The 17,286-nt window shown below is 38.0% G+C and overlaps 1 protein-coding gene across 2 annotated transcripts in view; it reads right to left on the bottom strand.

The window, feature by feature from the left end:
- The window catches only part of LOC124802475 (terminal nucleotidyltransferase 4B-like), a 43,109-nt gene extending 26,030 nt beyond the window's left edge, over positions 1-17,079 (bottom strand). The window contains exons 1-3 of one of the 2 annotated variants that reach the window (XM_047263274.1): positions 16,236-17,079; positions 15,973-16,143; positions 3,989-4,109 (exon numbers count right to left, since the gene is read on the bottom strand). In XM_047263274.1, coding sequence (XP_047119230.1) covers positions 3,989-4,109; positions 15,973-16,143; positions 16,236-16,585 — 642 coding nt within the window. In that variant the 5' untranslated portion in view covers positions 16,586-17,079. The remainder of the gene's footprint in view (positions 1-3,988; positions 4,110-15,972; positions 16,144-16,235) is intronic. The other variant, XM_047263275.1, reaches the window with a different exon arrangement.
- Between the last annotated feature and the right edge of the window lie 207 nt (positions 17,080-17,286).

Here is a 17,286-nt window from a genome sequence, read left to right as displayed (position 1 = left end):
ATATACAAAAATCAAATTAGCACATTTACATGGTCTTCTTTTTCCATTACAGAAAACAGCAGCATCAACATACAACATTATGTTTGTTCAGAGCGATCTTCATTGTGGATTAAGGGTATCCACAATGTATCAGCAGCTGCAACTGGAGTCCTCCCCCTTATTTAAAATGCCTTACTATAATATGTTACCAACTTCATGCTACGATTCAATTTTCCAATAATGCCGCATTCTCAATGGTTACTTTTTATTTCCACGTATTTGTCTATGTTACTTTTTCTTACACATGCGATGGTCGAAAAGAATACTATACAAAGGAAATGTTTAGCAACAAACAAGAACATATTCAAGATTGGTAATCAAGCTCAGCTACCCGTGTTCATCATTGACTCAGTTGTATGTGCGTCTTGGTGGAGAAGGTGATTTTAGAAGCTGAGTTATGCTCATGAACACTATGTTTATGTGAGTATCTATTGTTCCCTCATACACATGCACACGAAGAAATCCTTCAACAAGTATATTTACTAAAGAAAAAATAAATGTTGAAATGATGGCAGCAGATCGAAGGTCTGAGCTACAAGGGCAAAGAATATGCGATTATTAACTAGTTAGCAAATGTCATTTCATTTCATGAATTAAATATATATTTATCTTTATTTGATCAAAGTTGTGATTCATTCTTCTGAACTTCATACCCATACATGAGCTGCCCTCTCAAAAGGCACGAGAACTCCCATTTCCCTTTCACAATATTTGCACCTCTGGTGTTCCTTGGTACTCTCAAAATCTGCAGTACGGTCATTTCTAAACGTGGGAATATGGCAGACTTTTATTCTCAAAATTCCATACTGATCATGTAACACCAAGTATGTCAATTGTCTGTCCCTGTTTTTAGTTAATTTACAGAATTATACCAATTTATTTCAATTTTATCACTATCATTCCAATTACACATCACTTTAGAAATACGAAAACTTCATCGATCTGCGCAAACCACAGACTTTGAACGCTGCAGAAAATTGTTTGGAAGATTTTGTGATGGTAGTTAAATTTCAAACCGTATTGTCTGCAGCTTGGGCAACAATTAAAACAGGTAAATTGTGGCTGGCGTAAGACATGGCATCCCCTCATTGGAGCATCAATGTTCGTCACAAACTGAACAACAAAGTTCCACATTGCTCGATTAGACGTAGTGGTGAAGATGATGTGGCTCTGTTCCCTTGGCTCCCAAGTCACCTGACCTAAGGCCTTTTAATATTTTCCTTGGGACGAGGGTTTGATACATTAAGGGCCATGTTTACGTACTCTCACTGCGAAGAACATTGCAACAGCCCCGAGAAAGTATAACTGTTGTGATGACGACGGACGTAGGGGCAATCTTAGAAAATTTGTGGGGTGCAAAATGCAAACTTTGTGAGTTTATGATTCTTTTCATTCATCAGTCTATCTGTACATAGGACACTTTAGAAAATACAGAGCTTTGATAACAAATAGCTCATTTATAGTAACCGTGTATAATTTATCAAATCTGCTAGTGTCCAGGAAGTCCGAGGGATTTCCAGGGAATGGATTCCGAGGGCATTCTTTAACAATATGTTTGACAGTGTGTCTTGGGAGCCCACTGGTGCATTCCACTGTGGTAGTCTTTCCCTACCTGTATAGTATGTCACTGCATATCTCATCGGTAGTCCGAATCATACTGAGTGTTTTGTCTTTTGGGTTAGATCAAATTCCCACAGATTGTTGTTGGCTTTGAGAAAGCTAAGGAACTCCTGCAGAGTATTATATTAGGTACTATTCTTTCTTCCAAGCTTCATGGAATCTGCAAGGTGCTAGCTGTTCGGAGTGGTTTTCATCTGGAGTGGAGTCTGCTGATGTGGATAGCAGTTACATCCTCATGAATTGGCAGCTGTTAATTGTTGCAAATTTTCTTATATTTCCTCCGAAAGATACTGTTTCCTCTCAGGCTAGGTGGTGAAATGCTGCTCGGGACACGTAACGAGAATATGGGAGTTGACTTTATATATGTACATCAACTTAGTTGCATATCTACGGGCTTCAGGTGGCTGCTGTTTATCTAGTGCCACTGAGAAGTCAAGGCAGAGGGCAGGTGATCTTTGAGCCAACGCTGCAGAATCCCAGTTTGTACTGTACATTTTTTGCAGAATAGTATTTCTTGATCTCACTTTATCTGCAGTCTTTGTTCGATTCTGTTTAAATGAAACGGTTCTATCATGTTTAAATCCAAGGTATTATGGGTAATTGCTATGGGTCAGGTGATTACTATCGAAAAATACATGAAGTTCACAGTTGGCTCAGATATTACTCACATGAAAGCAAGTGAATTCAGTGTTGTTCACCTGTTGGTATATTTGTGAACAGATCCATTATACAGACATCTTTTGCTAATACAGTCACTACTTTTTATAGCAACATCGCTTTTAATGATATTGGCTGTAACAGCAAAATTTAATGGTCCCATCTAAATTCTATGTAAATGCTATACTTACAAAATCACTTTGTACAACATCAATTATTTTAACTTATATGAAACACAATAATTTTTTATTACATTTTCAGACAAAAGCATCAGCTATGAAGTCCGAAGTTCATTTCTGTTTGTAACGTATTTTGGGATTACTAACAACAATTTAATACTATTTTCAAATTCTTGTTTCCTGCAGATTGTTGGTTTCAAAACTCTGCATTAAATGTAAAATGTGCACGCCCATCTTAAATGTAAAAAAGAAACAAATTAACTGATTATTTGAAGTAGGACAGTATAATGTAGTATGCATTACTCTATTCCATTTTAAAGTTAAAACAACTGGTTGAAAACCAAACAACACTGTATTTGCTGTAATTGTAGGATTCTACAAAATTAAATTCTGATATGTGTTATGTTTTCAAAGCACAGAAGTGGAACAATACCATATTTGTTACTGATGCTTTGTGGTTGTGTGTGTTAGAAATTTTCAACGAGTTGGGTATTGTAAATCACATTTGTACAACATTTTACAGAGAATGCAAAACAATGTGTAGGCTTTCATGTAATGTGTGTAGAGAACACTGTTCATTGTGGTACTGTTGATTACAGTAACTGAAATTAAGTTGCGTCATTCTCAACTATTGTACTATACAGCACTTGCAGTACGTTTTACACATGCTCAACATTTTATCTCATTCTTTATCCAAGACCTTGTTCAATATTTAATTAATAATTTATGTTGTTGCTACTTCTTTTTTCACTTATTGCAGGTTTTATACATTTTGCTGACATTTTATTCCTGTATGTATTGCATAAACACAAGAAAAATTCCTCTTCATTCACTATGGACAAATACAGCCTGTAATTTACCCAGGGTTACAGCTGAGCATGGGTGTTCACATTACCCCCACTAGTAGTACTGAGTTTGCTCAGCATGATTATAACACTCATTATCAATTTTGTCTTTATGAACTCCATTATCCAACTGATTGCTGCTATGGTATCCATTTTCTAAAAACTAGATACTGATCATTTTGTTCCACCGACACAATTTAAGACTACAATATTGTCAGAATATGAACCACGACAATTTCAAATTTTACATGGGGAATACACAAGTGAAACAAGAATCCTGTTTCTATGGAATTAGTGGCGTAAAACACTGAATTGTGTCAATATCACGGCTTCTGAAGGTGAGTGAGGGGTACTTTCTCCTGTGCAGCTTGAAGTGTTTTTGCAGACAGAAATAGCCTAGGTCCAACATCCTGGGTACATCTCAATGACAGATTTACATTTAACTTCTGTGACAAAGCTATCAACAATGGAGAGTTGGGTATGGGAGGGAAAGGATAAGAAATTGTCTGACAAGATAAATTACGATCATTAGGGCCAGCATTCAAACCCTGCCCTCCCATACAACGGAGCATTACACAGACTAGTTATTTCTTTGACCAGAGCAATAAAAACAACTTAATATTTTTATACTGCAAGTGAATAACTTACCGAAGCCTTGTCAAGAACTTTAATTGATGATGGTTCTGCAATGTTGTGTTCCAACAACGATTGTTCCAACGTCCGAAGTGGAAGGGTCTGCCATTTGCCAATCACAACCAGATCTATATCACTGAAATCAATACAAGTAGGTTTTTAGCATATTATAATGTATAATAATAAAAATAGTACTACTGCTACTACTATAATAACATCATTAACAACATCATATCAAGACATCACAATTTCTATAAATGTCCATTTTAGTTTTCATGCAAGCAACATGTATAACAAGAAAGATAAAAAAAAAATCTGACATCAAAGTACAGATTATTATGCCAAGAGATCTTCGTTTCAGAATATTCTGTATAAACAATTATGCAAAACAGTAGTCTATGTATCATATGGGAATGAACACATACACATACGTGTAAATTGCAAAAATGCTCTCTTTTGGGGGCAAAAATTATGTGGAATACTAATATTCATAGCCCATACCACCTTCACACAAATCTATGCTAAAAGATTTGTCACCTCTCTTTGACACTCTTTTTCTAATGAATGAGAACAATAAATTGTGTAAATAAAATGTTATGATTGCATGAGGACAGTGGTTTGAATTTAATCTTGTTGGCCGCAGGTACCAACAATCAGTCTCTCCTCATCATGTTGCCCAGAAAGTCTCCTGTGACTAGGTTTCTGAGTGACTTTTCTGTAACTCTCCCCATTTCCTAAAACTCATTAGTCCTTTTTTCCATGCCTCTTCCTTTACCTTCAACCCTTCTGCCAGAAGACCGAGCCACTGACTAAGAACTCACACATTTCCATATCTTTAATATGCTTTTTCTCCTGCCGCTGCTTTGTGAGTAGATCTTTTTATCCATCCAACTATACAGTATTTGCAGTTAGCTTCTCATATACTTGCTGCCTTTGCAATATTTCAAAATCAATGAAACTGGATAGCTTGCTCTCTCATAATATGATTGAATTATTAGGAAAAGTGTACACTGCTACTCGCCTCATCCTGGCTGAAAGCTTACGTGTGTAATAGCCTTTTAGTTGTGCCCATCTGTGACTCAAAGACTCTACTATATTGTGATTAGCAATCTGCCCTTTTCACAATATTATCATTATTTCATCCTGGGTCTTCCATTGTATGATTGACTGAACTTATAGCAGCTAAAGTGGTGAATGTTTGCTCAAATATAGTAGGGAACAAAAACACTGAAAAGCAGCTTCCCACCTGCAAAATAATTAAGTAATACATTGGACAACTTACACATGAATTGCCACGCCAGATACTAGGTGTATAATGTAACAAATCCATAACCAAAGAAATGAAGAGAGGTGTTGGCAATATCATTAATCCATTGTTGTCAGCATTATATTAAGGGTACGCATGACAAGACTGGACTTTCGCTGGTTTTTAAGACAACAATGAACTTCTATAACCTCGTTAAGCTCATTCAAAACACCTATTCTTTCATAACTGACTAAATTGTTTTGAAAAGTAATACATTACTGGAAACAATTGGCAACTGAATTTGAACATTACTTATGCATCCCAAATCTCATGAGACTATGGGTTTAGACTCAGTATAACTAGTAAAATAATTTTCCATTGCGTTCAGAAACTGTAAATTCTCCCTCAATTAAACAACTGTCATATCTCATTTATCTTTTATTAGTCTCCAGTCTTCTGACTGGTTTGATGTTGGTCACCATGAATTCCTCTCCCACGACAACCTTTCCATCTCAGAGCAGCACTTGCAACCTACGTCCAAAATTATTTGCTGGATGAATTCCAACCTCTGTCTTCCTTCACAGTTTTAACCCCCTCTAGTACCCTGGAAGATGTTCCCTAATGTCTTAACTGGTGCTCTATCATCCTGCTCCTTCTCCTTGTCAGTGTTTGCCCCTTCTCTTTGTCAGTGTTTTCTGTATATTCCTTTCCTCTCCAATTCTGTGGAGAACCTCATCTTTCCTTACCTTACGAGTTTATTTAATTTCAACATTCTTCTAAAGCACCACTTCTCAAATTCTTCTGCTCTTTTCCATTCTGGTTTTCCCACAATACATGTCTCACTACCATACAATGCTGTGCTCCAAACATACATTCACAGAAATCTCTCCCTCAAATTAAGACCGATCTTTGACACTAGTAGACCTGCCTTGGCCAGGAATGCCCTTTTTGCCAGTGTTAGTCTTCTTTTTATGCCCTCCTTGCTCCATCTGTTATGGGTTATTTGGCTGCCTAGGTAGCAACATTCCTGAACTACTTCTACTTCGTGATCGCCAGTTCTGATGCTAAGTCTCTTACTGTTCCGATTTCTGCTAATTCTCACCACTTCCATATTTCTTCGATCTACTCTCAATCCATATTCTGTGCTAATTACACTGTTGATTCCATTCAACATACATTGTAATTCTTATTCAATACCACTGCAGACAGCAATGTCACTGGCTAATCTTATTGTTGATATCCTTTCACCTTGAATTTCAATTCCACTCTTGTACTTTTCTCTTATTTCCGTCATTGCCCCTTTGATGTATAGATTGAACAGCAGGGGCGGAAGACTACATTCTTGTCTTACACCCTTTTTAATGCATACAATTTGTTCTTGGTTTCCCATTCTTACTGTTCCCTCTTGGTTCTTGTGCATCTTGTATAACACCTGCCTTTCCCTATCACTTACCCCTACTTTTATCATGTTTTCAAACACCTTGCACCAGTTTTCATTGTCAAATGCTTTTTCTAGGTCACCAAATTCTACGAACTTGCTGTGATTAATCTTCAGTCTTACTTCTATCACTAATCGCCATGTCACAATTCTCTCTCTGATATGTTTATCTTTCCTAAAGATAAACTAATTGTAAACTAACAGATCCTCAATTTTCTTTTCTATCCTTCTGTAAATTAGCCTTGTCAGCAACTTGCATGCATGAGCTGTTAAGCTAACTGTACGATAATTCTTGCACTTGTTGACTTTTGCAATCTTGGGAATTATGTGGATTATTTTTTCCAGAAGTCTGATGGTGTGTTGCCAGTCTTCCACATTTTACACCCAAGAATAATCATTTTGCTGCCACTTCCCCAATGATTTTACAAATTCTGATGGAGTTTTATCTATCCCTTCTGCCTTATTTGATTTTAAGTCTTCCAAATTCCGATTCTAATACTGGACCCCTATCTCTTCCCTATCAATTCCTGTTTCTTATTCTATCATGTTGCCAGATAAGTCTTCCCCCTTATAGAGGCCTTCAATGTACTCCTTCCATCTATCAGCTCTCTCCTCTGCATTCTTAGTGTTACATGCTCCAGCTTTCAATTTCACCAAAGGTTGTTTTGACTTTTCTATATGCCGAGTCATCCCTTCTAACTATCACTTCTTTATCCATTTCTTCGGATTTATCATGTAGCCATTTTTCACCTTAGCTTCCCTGCACTTCCAATTTATTTCATTCCTAAGTGACTTGTATTTCTCACAATATTATGAAAAGGCCACTTGTTATCCACTATGTAGTAGAGATGCCAAGTCACATACAGGCACAACAAAAATACTGTCAAACAAAGTTTTTGGCCCAACAGGCCTCCATCAGAATTAGACAATACAAATAAACAAGCACGCGCGCGTGTGCATGCACCTACGCACACAGTATCTCACTCAAATACAACGGCGCGCACTGTGTGTGTGTGTGTGTGTGTGTGTGTGTGTGTGTGTGTGTGTGTGTGTGTGTGTGTGTGTGCGCGTGAGTGTGTGTGTGAGAGAGAGAGAGAGAGAGAGAGAGAGAGAGAGAGAGAGAGAGAGAGAGAGAGAGAGAGAGACCCCCCGTGTTTGGACAAAAGCTTTGTTTGGCAGTCTTTTGTTGTGCCTATTGGCAACTCAACATCTCTGCTTCATGGTGATTATCACCTAGTCTTTTCATAATAATGCCATCATTCCATCCCAGATTTTCCATTGTTTGACTTGTATTTCCATATTTGTGAATTTCCCTGGGCATTTCTGTACTACTTTTGTTGATTATCTGAAGTACTCCCTCTGTTACTCATACTTTTTTCGCAGTTACCTTCCTTGTACCTAACTGAACACCCTAGTGAGCCACTTATTACAGTATCTATTGCCTCAAAGAACTTCTTGCATATCTTTTCCTTCATTAGTACTTTCGTATCCGACTTCTTGTCCAGGGTTTATTCCTGATTAGTATGAAAGTTCAGCCTTCTCTTCAACTTTACCAAATTGTGTACATCAGCCCCTGGGTACACCTTACAATCCAACGCCTTCTCGTATCTCCCGACCTTTTCCAAGTTTACTCCCTTTTGCAATTCTTGAGCAGAGTATTCGCTATAGCCATCTGAAATTTATTCCAGAACTTAATTAGTGTTTCTCCTCTTTCATTACTACTACGAAGTCCATATTCTCCAATAACCCTTTTTTATGTCTTCCACAACAACCAAGTTATAATCCCCCATAACTCTTAGATTTTCATCTTCTTTTAAGTACACATTACCTGTTCAATATCCTCATATTCTTTCTCTATATCTTCATCTTCTGCTTGTGACGTTGCCATGTATACCTGAACTATTGTTGTTGGGCGTTTGTTCGTTGTAGAGTGTGATGCAAACAACCCTCTTACTGAACTGTTCACAGCAGCTTAGTCTCTGCCCTACTTTTTCTGCTGCTGTTGATATTATCCTATACTCATCTGACCAGATATTGTTGCCCTCTTCCCATTTCACTTCAATGAACCTCACTGTGTCTAGACTGAGCTTTAGTGTTTCCCTCATCAAATTTTCTAGCTTCCCTACCACTTTTGAAATTTAGGCATTCTACACCCACAACTCTTCGGGAGGGGTTATACTTTTGTTGGTTATACAATCTTTCTCATGGTCACCTCCCTCTTGGCAGAACCCCACAGAGATCCAAAAGGTGGACCAATCCAGAATCTACTGCCATTGGAGAGATCACTATAACACTTTTTTTAATTACAAGCCACATGTATGGGTCTTTAAAGCAGTGATTTCCATTGCCTTCTCCATCCTCATGCCCTTGATCACTGCTGAGCCTTGTACTTTTTAGGGGCAGTTTCCCACCCCAAGGCTAAGACAGTGGCCTGAACCTCTGTCCGCTTCTCTGCCCTCTTTGACGAGGCCACTGGCAGAGTGAGGTAACTACTTATTCCAGGAGTCTTTGGCCACTATTGCTTATTTTTATTCAAAATTTAAGCAGTGGTGGGGTTCAAACCCAGAACCTAGGATGTTTTTGAAAGAAAAGAGAGAGAGAGAGAGAGAGAGAGAGAGAGAGAGAGAGAGAGAGAGAGAGAGAGAGAGAGAGAGGTAGGTAGGTAGGTCTTTTTCTGTGTAAATGCCACAATAACTCCATTGCTTCTGCAGCTGCAAACCCACGTGGTGTAAACCCAGTAACTAACGTTAAAAGATATCCTTAGCCATCAAGTAAACATACAACTTCCTCAAACCTCCACCCTTACAGAATACGTGTGCATAGGGGAAACTGATTGAGGGGATCAAAATGTGAGTCAGTAAAAAACAAATATCTCCAACAGGTAACGGTTCTGGGCTCTTCTCAGTTGGTTTCTGGATGTCACTGTATGCAATGCCTGGATACTCTCCTGCAAAAATGAAAATACTATTGCTGATATAAGTTTTCGATGAGAAGTTGAGGAGATTTGCAACACCACCGAAAGGACTTTGATCAGCCCTGTACTCCTGTACAGTAGAAAATGAGCTCCAGTGTAATGGAACAAACCAACCAATTGTGAAAATATATGAACATGGAATACCACATCAAGTAACTCATTACATTTGTAATCTGCACGTGTGATAGATTTCTTTCTTTCAGTAGAAAGATGTGTAAACTATCCATATAAATGTATGCAACACTCAATAGTTCTTAGCATTACGTATATGGTAAATTACGGTATATTAAAACAAGAAAGGTAAAAACATTTCACTTTAAATACTTGTTTTTCAATACAACTAACAAGGAAGAAGTAACAAATGTAAGAAAAATTAACAAAAACAATTCAGGTACTACAGGGTTAATACTGGATTTTTAATTTGGAGGAGCAGGTCTCAAATTACCGTCTAACCATTTAAGCTTTCTGTAGATTTCCTGAATTACTTCAGGCAAATGCTGGAATGACCAGTCCCCCTCCAATGAAGACCAAGTTTCTTATCTGGCAATAATCTACCCTTCTGTCAATCAGTAGGTCAGGGATCAGAAACAGGGAAAAGTTTTTTTATTTTTGACAAGTGTGGTACAAAACACTTGCAGATGTGGCGGCAGTGGCAAGGATGATGATGGTGGAGGGGAGATGATGCACAATACACAGTAGAAAGTGTCCAGCTGACCTTTATTCTGGCCGACATACAAGAAACCTTAGATGGAAGTGACACCAAATCATAAATTGGCAGAGAAAGGCTTTTATGATTTTCAGACAAACATGGAGCTGGGCAGAAGAGAAATGTCCATATTAGGTCTGGATAGGGATTCACCTTATGTGAGCATCAACAAAAAGAATAAAATGCTGTGTATGCCCTCAAGTAGAGCTGGGCATCAAAAGGCACTGTAGGAATACTTGTCACAGGTTTAAAATAAGAACATTAAAACAAATGAGCCTAGATGGACAGCCAAGCTAACGGGAAAGGCAAATTTGACTTTGAAGCAGACAGCAACCATCTAGATACATACAGTTTCTTTCTGTTTATGATACAGGTGGGAGTATTGGGTGAAGATTACAAAGCTGGCCTATAATGTGCTCTATTTCAATTGGTGGGTGTGGAAGGGAGGGGAGGGGGGTGTTCCACACTGATGTGATGTTTACATAATGAAGTAATTTTAATTTGGAAAATATATGCTGTTTTAAGTATGTACAGTGAACGAAAACTCTCGAACAAAAAATGTTTGGTGGGTTCATTTAGAAGCAAAGGACATTTCAGAATTTGAACTCATCTACTCTAGAATGTAAGCCCTTCAGCTTTTACAAATTAGATGCAAATTATTTTCCCACCGTTGTATGTACATATTCATTTCACTCTGATGGCAGAAGAAATGTTAAATGCTAATATTTCTCTGGTGATGTGAGGGGAGTTGGTGACAAAGTTCCTGAGCACTAGATTTTGTGGCAGTGCCCTGTGTAAAATTCCAAATCTGTTTGCACAATACACAGTAGAAAGTGTCCAGTATCTTCTGGAGAATAGGCATGTGACACTGCTGGTGGCGACTTGACCAACAGATGAGGATTTTCAGGCACTTGATTACAAAACCATCAACTCAGTCAAACAGAATTCCTCCACACATAAAACTGCAAACATCAGCAGATTGTTAATCACTAAAATAAATACTAAATTTTTGTAACAGATGTCACCACATTTTAAAAATTCAGAAGTACTGAAGAAGTTAGCAAATTCAAAAAGAGAATACATTGACAACTATGGTGAACTACTGCAGTTCTCTGTTGTTGACTTCTAAAATATTACTAGGCTGGTCTGTGAAATTTGAATCCCTCACAGCTTCCCTCAAATTTTGGTTGTTTTTGTTGCGACTAACATTTGTAGTGCAGCATGACGTCAACGTTAGGTAGAAAGATTGTAATATGGTTGAGAGCATGCGAAGCCGATGACTGAATGCCAAATGAAGACTGTAGTAACAGACTGATATGATGTGTAGCCTAATGTTAACATTTGCTACCAGGTTTCTTCTCTCTGTGTAGCAAAGCGGTCATATAGACCCAAAGCAATATGCTGGATATACAGTCAGTATCTTAATGAACCAACATAAAAACATACATTACAGTTGTTCAATGTAACAGTGATGATACCGTTTTCATAAAGATTACAGCCAATGAACAAAAAAATTTAAATTGGGGACATACTGACTCCAGGGGTACTCAGCGCTAAAACTAATGAATAAATTTTAATGTGTTGTAAATATAAAACATCGCAAGGTACAACTAACTCAGGGAGTCATATTTTGGTGGTAAAAAACAAAAAGCATAGTGAGATGATCTTCCAATGTGCTTATGGGATCATACTGACCACAGTGGTACTATGAAGGTTAATGGTACTACGAAGGTAACGCACTTTTCGCTGTGAAAACGAAAACTGCAAGGTAAATTCAGGAAATGTATATACAATAATGGGAATGTATCCAAAGAGTATTTTGATGCTTGTTATGCATATACACTGTTAATAAAGTACGAAAAATACAAGGGGGGAGGGGTACACTACATAATTTACATATATCTTCGTAACAGTGCTATCCTTTCATTGTAAAGATTATCATGACAAATTTCCTCAAGTGTTCATAGGACACTCAAAAATACTCTCTTCCTCATCAAAGATCTCTAAGCATTTTTCAAATCTCAGGCATACGCCAAGGCAGCTGATATGCGGCTTTCCAGGTTCAATGTATTTATTTTGCACATGGATTCTATTCAATATTTTCTTTGGTTCTCAAATTGCTACACATAATTGCTTCACTACCTTTTCTCCCCTGGTATTACAATGCTGTATGGAACATTTGGATCAGAATTTATTTCCACATAAAGTCATGAAATTATTTCACCCACAAAAAAGTAGCTTTTCATGTGGTATCTGTGCTGCTTATATTTTGAGGAACTTATGTTCTTCCTCAGTAGGTTTTTATAGACTAGTATTTCCTTTCCAATCTGGTTCAGGGCTCTTGATCTCTTAATTTTCAATGACACTTTCTAAGTGAAGAGTCCAAGGGGTGGGGCAGGGAGAGGGGCGGGTGAGGGAGGGAGGGGGAGGGGGGAGAGAGAGAGAGAGAGAGAGAGAGAGAGAGAGAGAGAGAGAGAGAGAGAGAGAGAGAGGAGGAGGGGGGTAGGTTCTCAATATACGTAGAATTCTTTGTTAAGTTATGCAACGGAATTTTCATTTATAAAGTATTACGTGATTGTGGCCCAAAACCACGGGAAAATTATCATACAGGAAATTCAAGTGAGTAGGCTTATAGTGATAAAAATTACTAAGACAGAAATGACTGATTCGTCCTTATGGTGATCTCTTCCGGGGTCAGCCTCAAGAGGGTTGGGTTGTTTTGGGGGAAAGAGGTCAAACAGCGAGGTCATTGGTCTCATCGGGTTACAGACGGACGGGGAAGGAAGTCTGCTGTGCCCTTTCAAAGGAACCACCCCGGCAATTGCCTGAAGCGAGTTAGGGAAATCACGAAAAACCTAAACCAGGATGGCCAGACGCGCGATTGAGCCGCTGTCCTCCCAAATGCGAGTCCAGTGTGCTAACTACTGCGCCACCTCGCTCTGTTCAGCCTCAACAGGTGGGTCATTCTTAGTTTAAGAGTTAATGACCTGCTCCCTTCCCCTATCAACCTCTCCTTCCTCTCAATAGAAGAAAAACACAGTGCCAAAAGCAGGGATCACTATTTTCATTTTCAAATGTTTCTATGTGCAATATCTTGAATGGCACTTTCCAAAAGTAAATCATGGCGAACCATTCCATGTTTTTTGTGAAAAGAGTCTTGTCTTTCTATAAAATGAGAGGATTTGTCGTCATGAGACACAAAGGTGTTCATAAACAAGAAAAAAGTAAAATATCATTATAATTGACTGACTGTAGAGAGGATCACTTCCATATTTCACAGACTTTTGATTACCTCAAAAATCAAGGTGTGAACTTATTTTAGTAACAGCACGAAAAGAATGTTTCACTTTTTAGAACAATGTTCTGAACTAATTAAGTATAATGGTTAGATAGTTTTTCCCAGTCACTGTGAGAGAACAAATACAGATGATATTTCACATCAGTGATACTGAACAATAAGTCCGGATAAGATGTCTGGCACTATGTGTCCAGAACAAATGAATTAATACACTAAGAACCTCAGGGGGGCTTCTGGCCTAAGCTTCAGCAGTGTAAATGACCACTGATATATTTGGGAAACAATCAACCTAACAATACCACAGACCTGCACTGAATCATCAGTGTTGCAACATAAACCACTCAACAAAATCTGACATACATAAAAGACCAGTCATAACAAGGTTTATTTTGTTGACTTCGCCAATCATCAACTAAACTGTCACTCTTCCAAACTTAACCAGACCTTTGGCTACGCTACAATCACAAACTGTAATCACACTTCAAAAGATTAAACACAATCAAGCTACTGCCAATGTTCTGCTCAAGCTTTGTGAATGTGTGTCAGTTGACATGCACATTGGAAGGACCAACCAAACCAATACTGAAAAAATTCTCCAACATATACATCCCAGTGAACACCATTGACTAGTGTACCTAGGATACAAAAAAAGTGGTATAAGTCTTGCTTCGCTTATGGCAAAAAGAGATGAGCAAGCGGACTGAATAAACATCAGGAGAGTCCAACAGATTTTTTTTTTTCCTTCCTATGTTTCTTCCAGCACATGTAAGACAAAATTTTGCATTACCTTTCATTTATTTCCAGCAAGTAATGGACATTCCCTTTTGACACCGACTTATCTGAAAATGCCTTCGCAAAAATTAATAGCTACACGATTGAATGCCTGATCACGGGATTGTAGTGTGAAATACATCATGGTACAAAATGCTGATGGTAGCAATTTGTACCATAATTTTTACATAATCTCAATGCAATTGAGAAGCCCGACACTTATCAAAATATTTTACTATGGAAATATTCCAAAGGTGTGGGAGGTGCCAGAAATCTTTAGATCAAATACGCAACTGCATCATGCTCATAGGCTGTCATGGTAAGTGTGTAACAGTCCGACGAATCTATGAGCCACTTTAATTCAGTCCTGCTGAATGAGAAACACATAGTGGTGCTATGAGGCAGGAGACGGGGTAGGAAATGTGGGGTGGAGAGGTGTGACATACAGTAACGGGTGAAGAATATTTGCTAGCAACTGGCCCACTGTTTATTTCGTTCTACCTACAGGCTCTTCACTGTATACGAACAATTTTGAGATGCAGCATGTCTTCAACTTGTTTACAAGACATCAATATTACTGTCTGCGCAAACTAAGTTAGCACCGCACAATAACTGACAGGAACAACCATACACGAGTGTCAACTTCAGCTTTCACGGACAGTAAAACTATAACAATTATGTGCAAAATATATTGTGATGTCAAAATGTATACAGCGAGTACAAAACAAATAATTCTAACCGTGTGTGTACAATACAGAAAGGAAGATACTTTCCACATGAACAATGTCACATTCACAACAAGGCAATTGCCTTATTAGCTTAAAATTAGGATAGAGACATGAGTAGTTGCATGCCTGGTGAATATGGAATTTTGCTGAACTATGATTCCTATGAGAAAAAAGATGATGCTATGACTGCCAAAAACACGAACTGGTTCCCAAACTCTTTTAAATAATTACGCAATCTGTAGAATACTATTTTCTATGTTTTGTACTGAATGAAGTAATAAGTTTGTTCATTATCAACTAACTGCACAAATTGCAATAAACATGCTGCTGATATCTTTTCCACGTCTGAAATATACTTTTGGAGTGTAACTCAAACTTGGAAAAGATCTACTTCAAAAAATACATAATTCCATTGTCCTAACACTGACATTTGACATCTTAGATTACTATTTTTGAGGTACACCCTGACTTGGTTTTTCGTACTTTTACGCTTATAACACTTGTAAACTTGGTTCAGCACATAACATTTCCTACTGAATTGATAGAAAAGACAGTAAATGTTAAGTAAATCATAAAGCTTGCGAACATGCAGAAAATCTTATACCTACATAGACTGAACTGTTCCAGCGTTTTGTATTGGATTTTTACCTTGTTTTTATTACAGGATAAAAATAAACAATCGGCTCTACACCCAAAACATTTCAACCACCGCATCACAACAATGTACGCGACAATTAATTCTATAATAACTGACACGTATTTTTATTAAATTGACACTTAAAAATGTACAACTATTTTATATTTTTTTAACTAAAAATGAAATATGCTACCCACTAACCTTGTTGGGAGATAAAGGCCTGTCCTGAAACTTCCAAATATTTCAACTGTTGAATCTGGCCACAAACTACGGATAACTTTTTTAATCTTTCGAACCACACTAAGGCGAAGCTCATGTTCTGCTTGCGTTGGACTCATGTACTCGTAAAAGTCCTCGATCTCTTCATGAAGACTGAAAATCGTATTCTTTCATTAGCTTTAAGAGGCATATAATTTACGATACGAAACGTTCGAAAGTCGAACTGAGTAAAAAAAACCACATACCCGATGACACCACGGCCGTAGGTTTTATTCGAATTTCTCCATGGGCAACCACCGTGCTCACCAACCAACGACGCCTGGTTAAAGTTCATGCCATAAGTACTTGCACGATTTTTCCTTTTCCTGCGTGTGCGCTTGTAGTACGTATTATTATTTATCACACGATCATGAAAATCTTCATTGTTCGTTAAACTATCTAAATGAATGTAATCCTGTCCTTTCTGTCCTATTGCTGGACTAGTATCTATAATATTCATACTATCAAGCCCCTTTTGGGCTTCCCAAATGCGTGTCCACAGCACTTTCGATGGTCCGTCTTGCTCTGGCTGAAACCAACCTATACTGGGATCCATAAAACGCACCAGCCCTTTTGCAGGTGCTCAGACAACTTAAAGACACCACCACTATGCGCTTTTGAAGACTTTTATCACTATTTTACTACAAATATAACCACCAACAGCACGATCTGCACACACATCAACCGGCTGCAGTTCCATAAACTACCGCGAGATGACGGTAGCACACGAAAGCAGATATGATCCAATTTGGCTAAAATATTACTGTTATTTGATAAGAGGGCGTAACAAATAATACTGTCGTATAATATATAATTTTAAAGAACACCACATGCCGTGTGCAAATAAACCATAACCTGTGATGCAAGAGCATTGATTTGCAACGATGAAGACTAGCTTCAACGTTTACATTGCAGGTGACAAATCCGATCAGGGACAAACTATTTTCCCTTCCAGTAAAAGTCTCGTGGTTATTAATAGACCAGTGGAACAGCGATGCTAAGGTATTTGAGATAGAAGGCGTCGAATATACACAACTCTGGAGCATTCATTTGTATTAAATGATGCAGAAATTTCTGGAATTTGCTAGGTCTATTGTAATTTCTGTGATTACCGACAGAGTTCACTGCGGTCACCATATTCATCTTTAGTATTTGTTAGGCTGCGTATCTCATACGAAAAGGGGGAAAATATATTTGAGCGATTATCATACTCCGTTTTTCGGCAAAACAGTGTTAATTCGAACAAAGCATTCGTTG

This window comes from Schistocerca piceifrons, chromosome 6 (assembly GCF_021461385.2).
Source record: "Schistocerca piceifrons isolate TAMUIC-IGC-003096 chromosome 6, iqSchPice1.1, whole genome shotgun sequence".
NCBI lineage: Eukaryota > Metazoa > Arthropoda > Insecta > Orthoptera > Acrididae > Schistocerca > Schistocerca piceifrons.
Note: the sequence above shows the minus strand (reverse complement) of the source record. Positions and strands in the feature narration are given on the sequence as shown.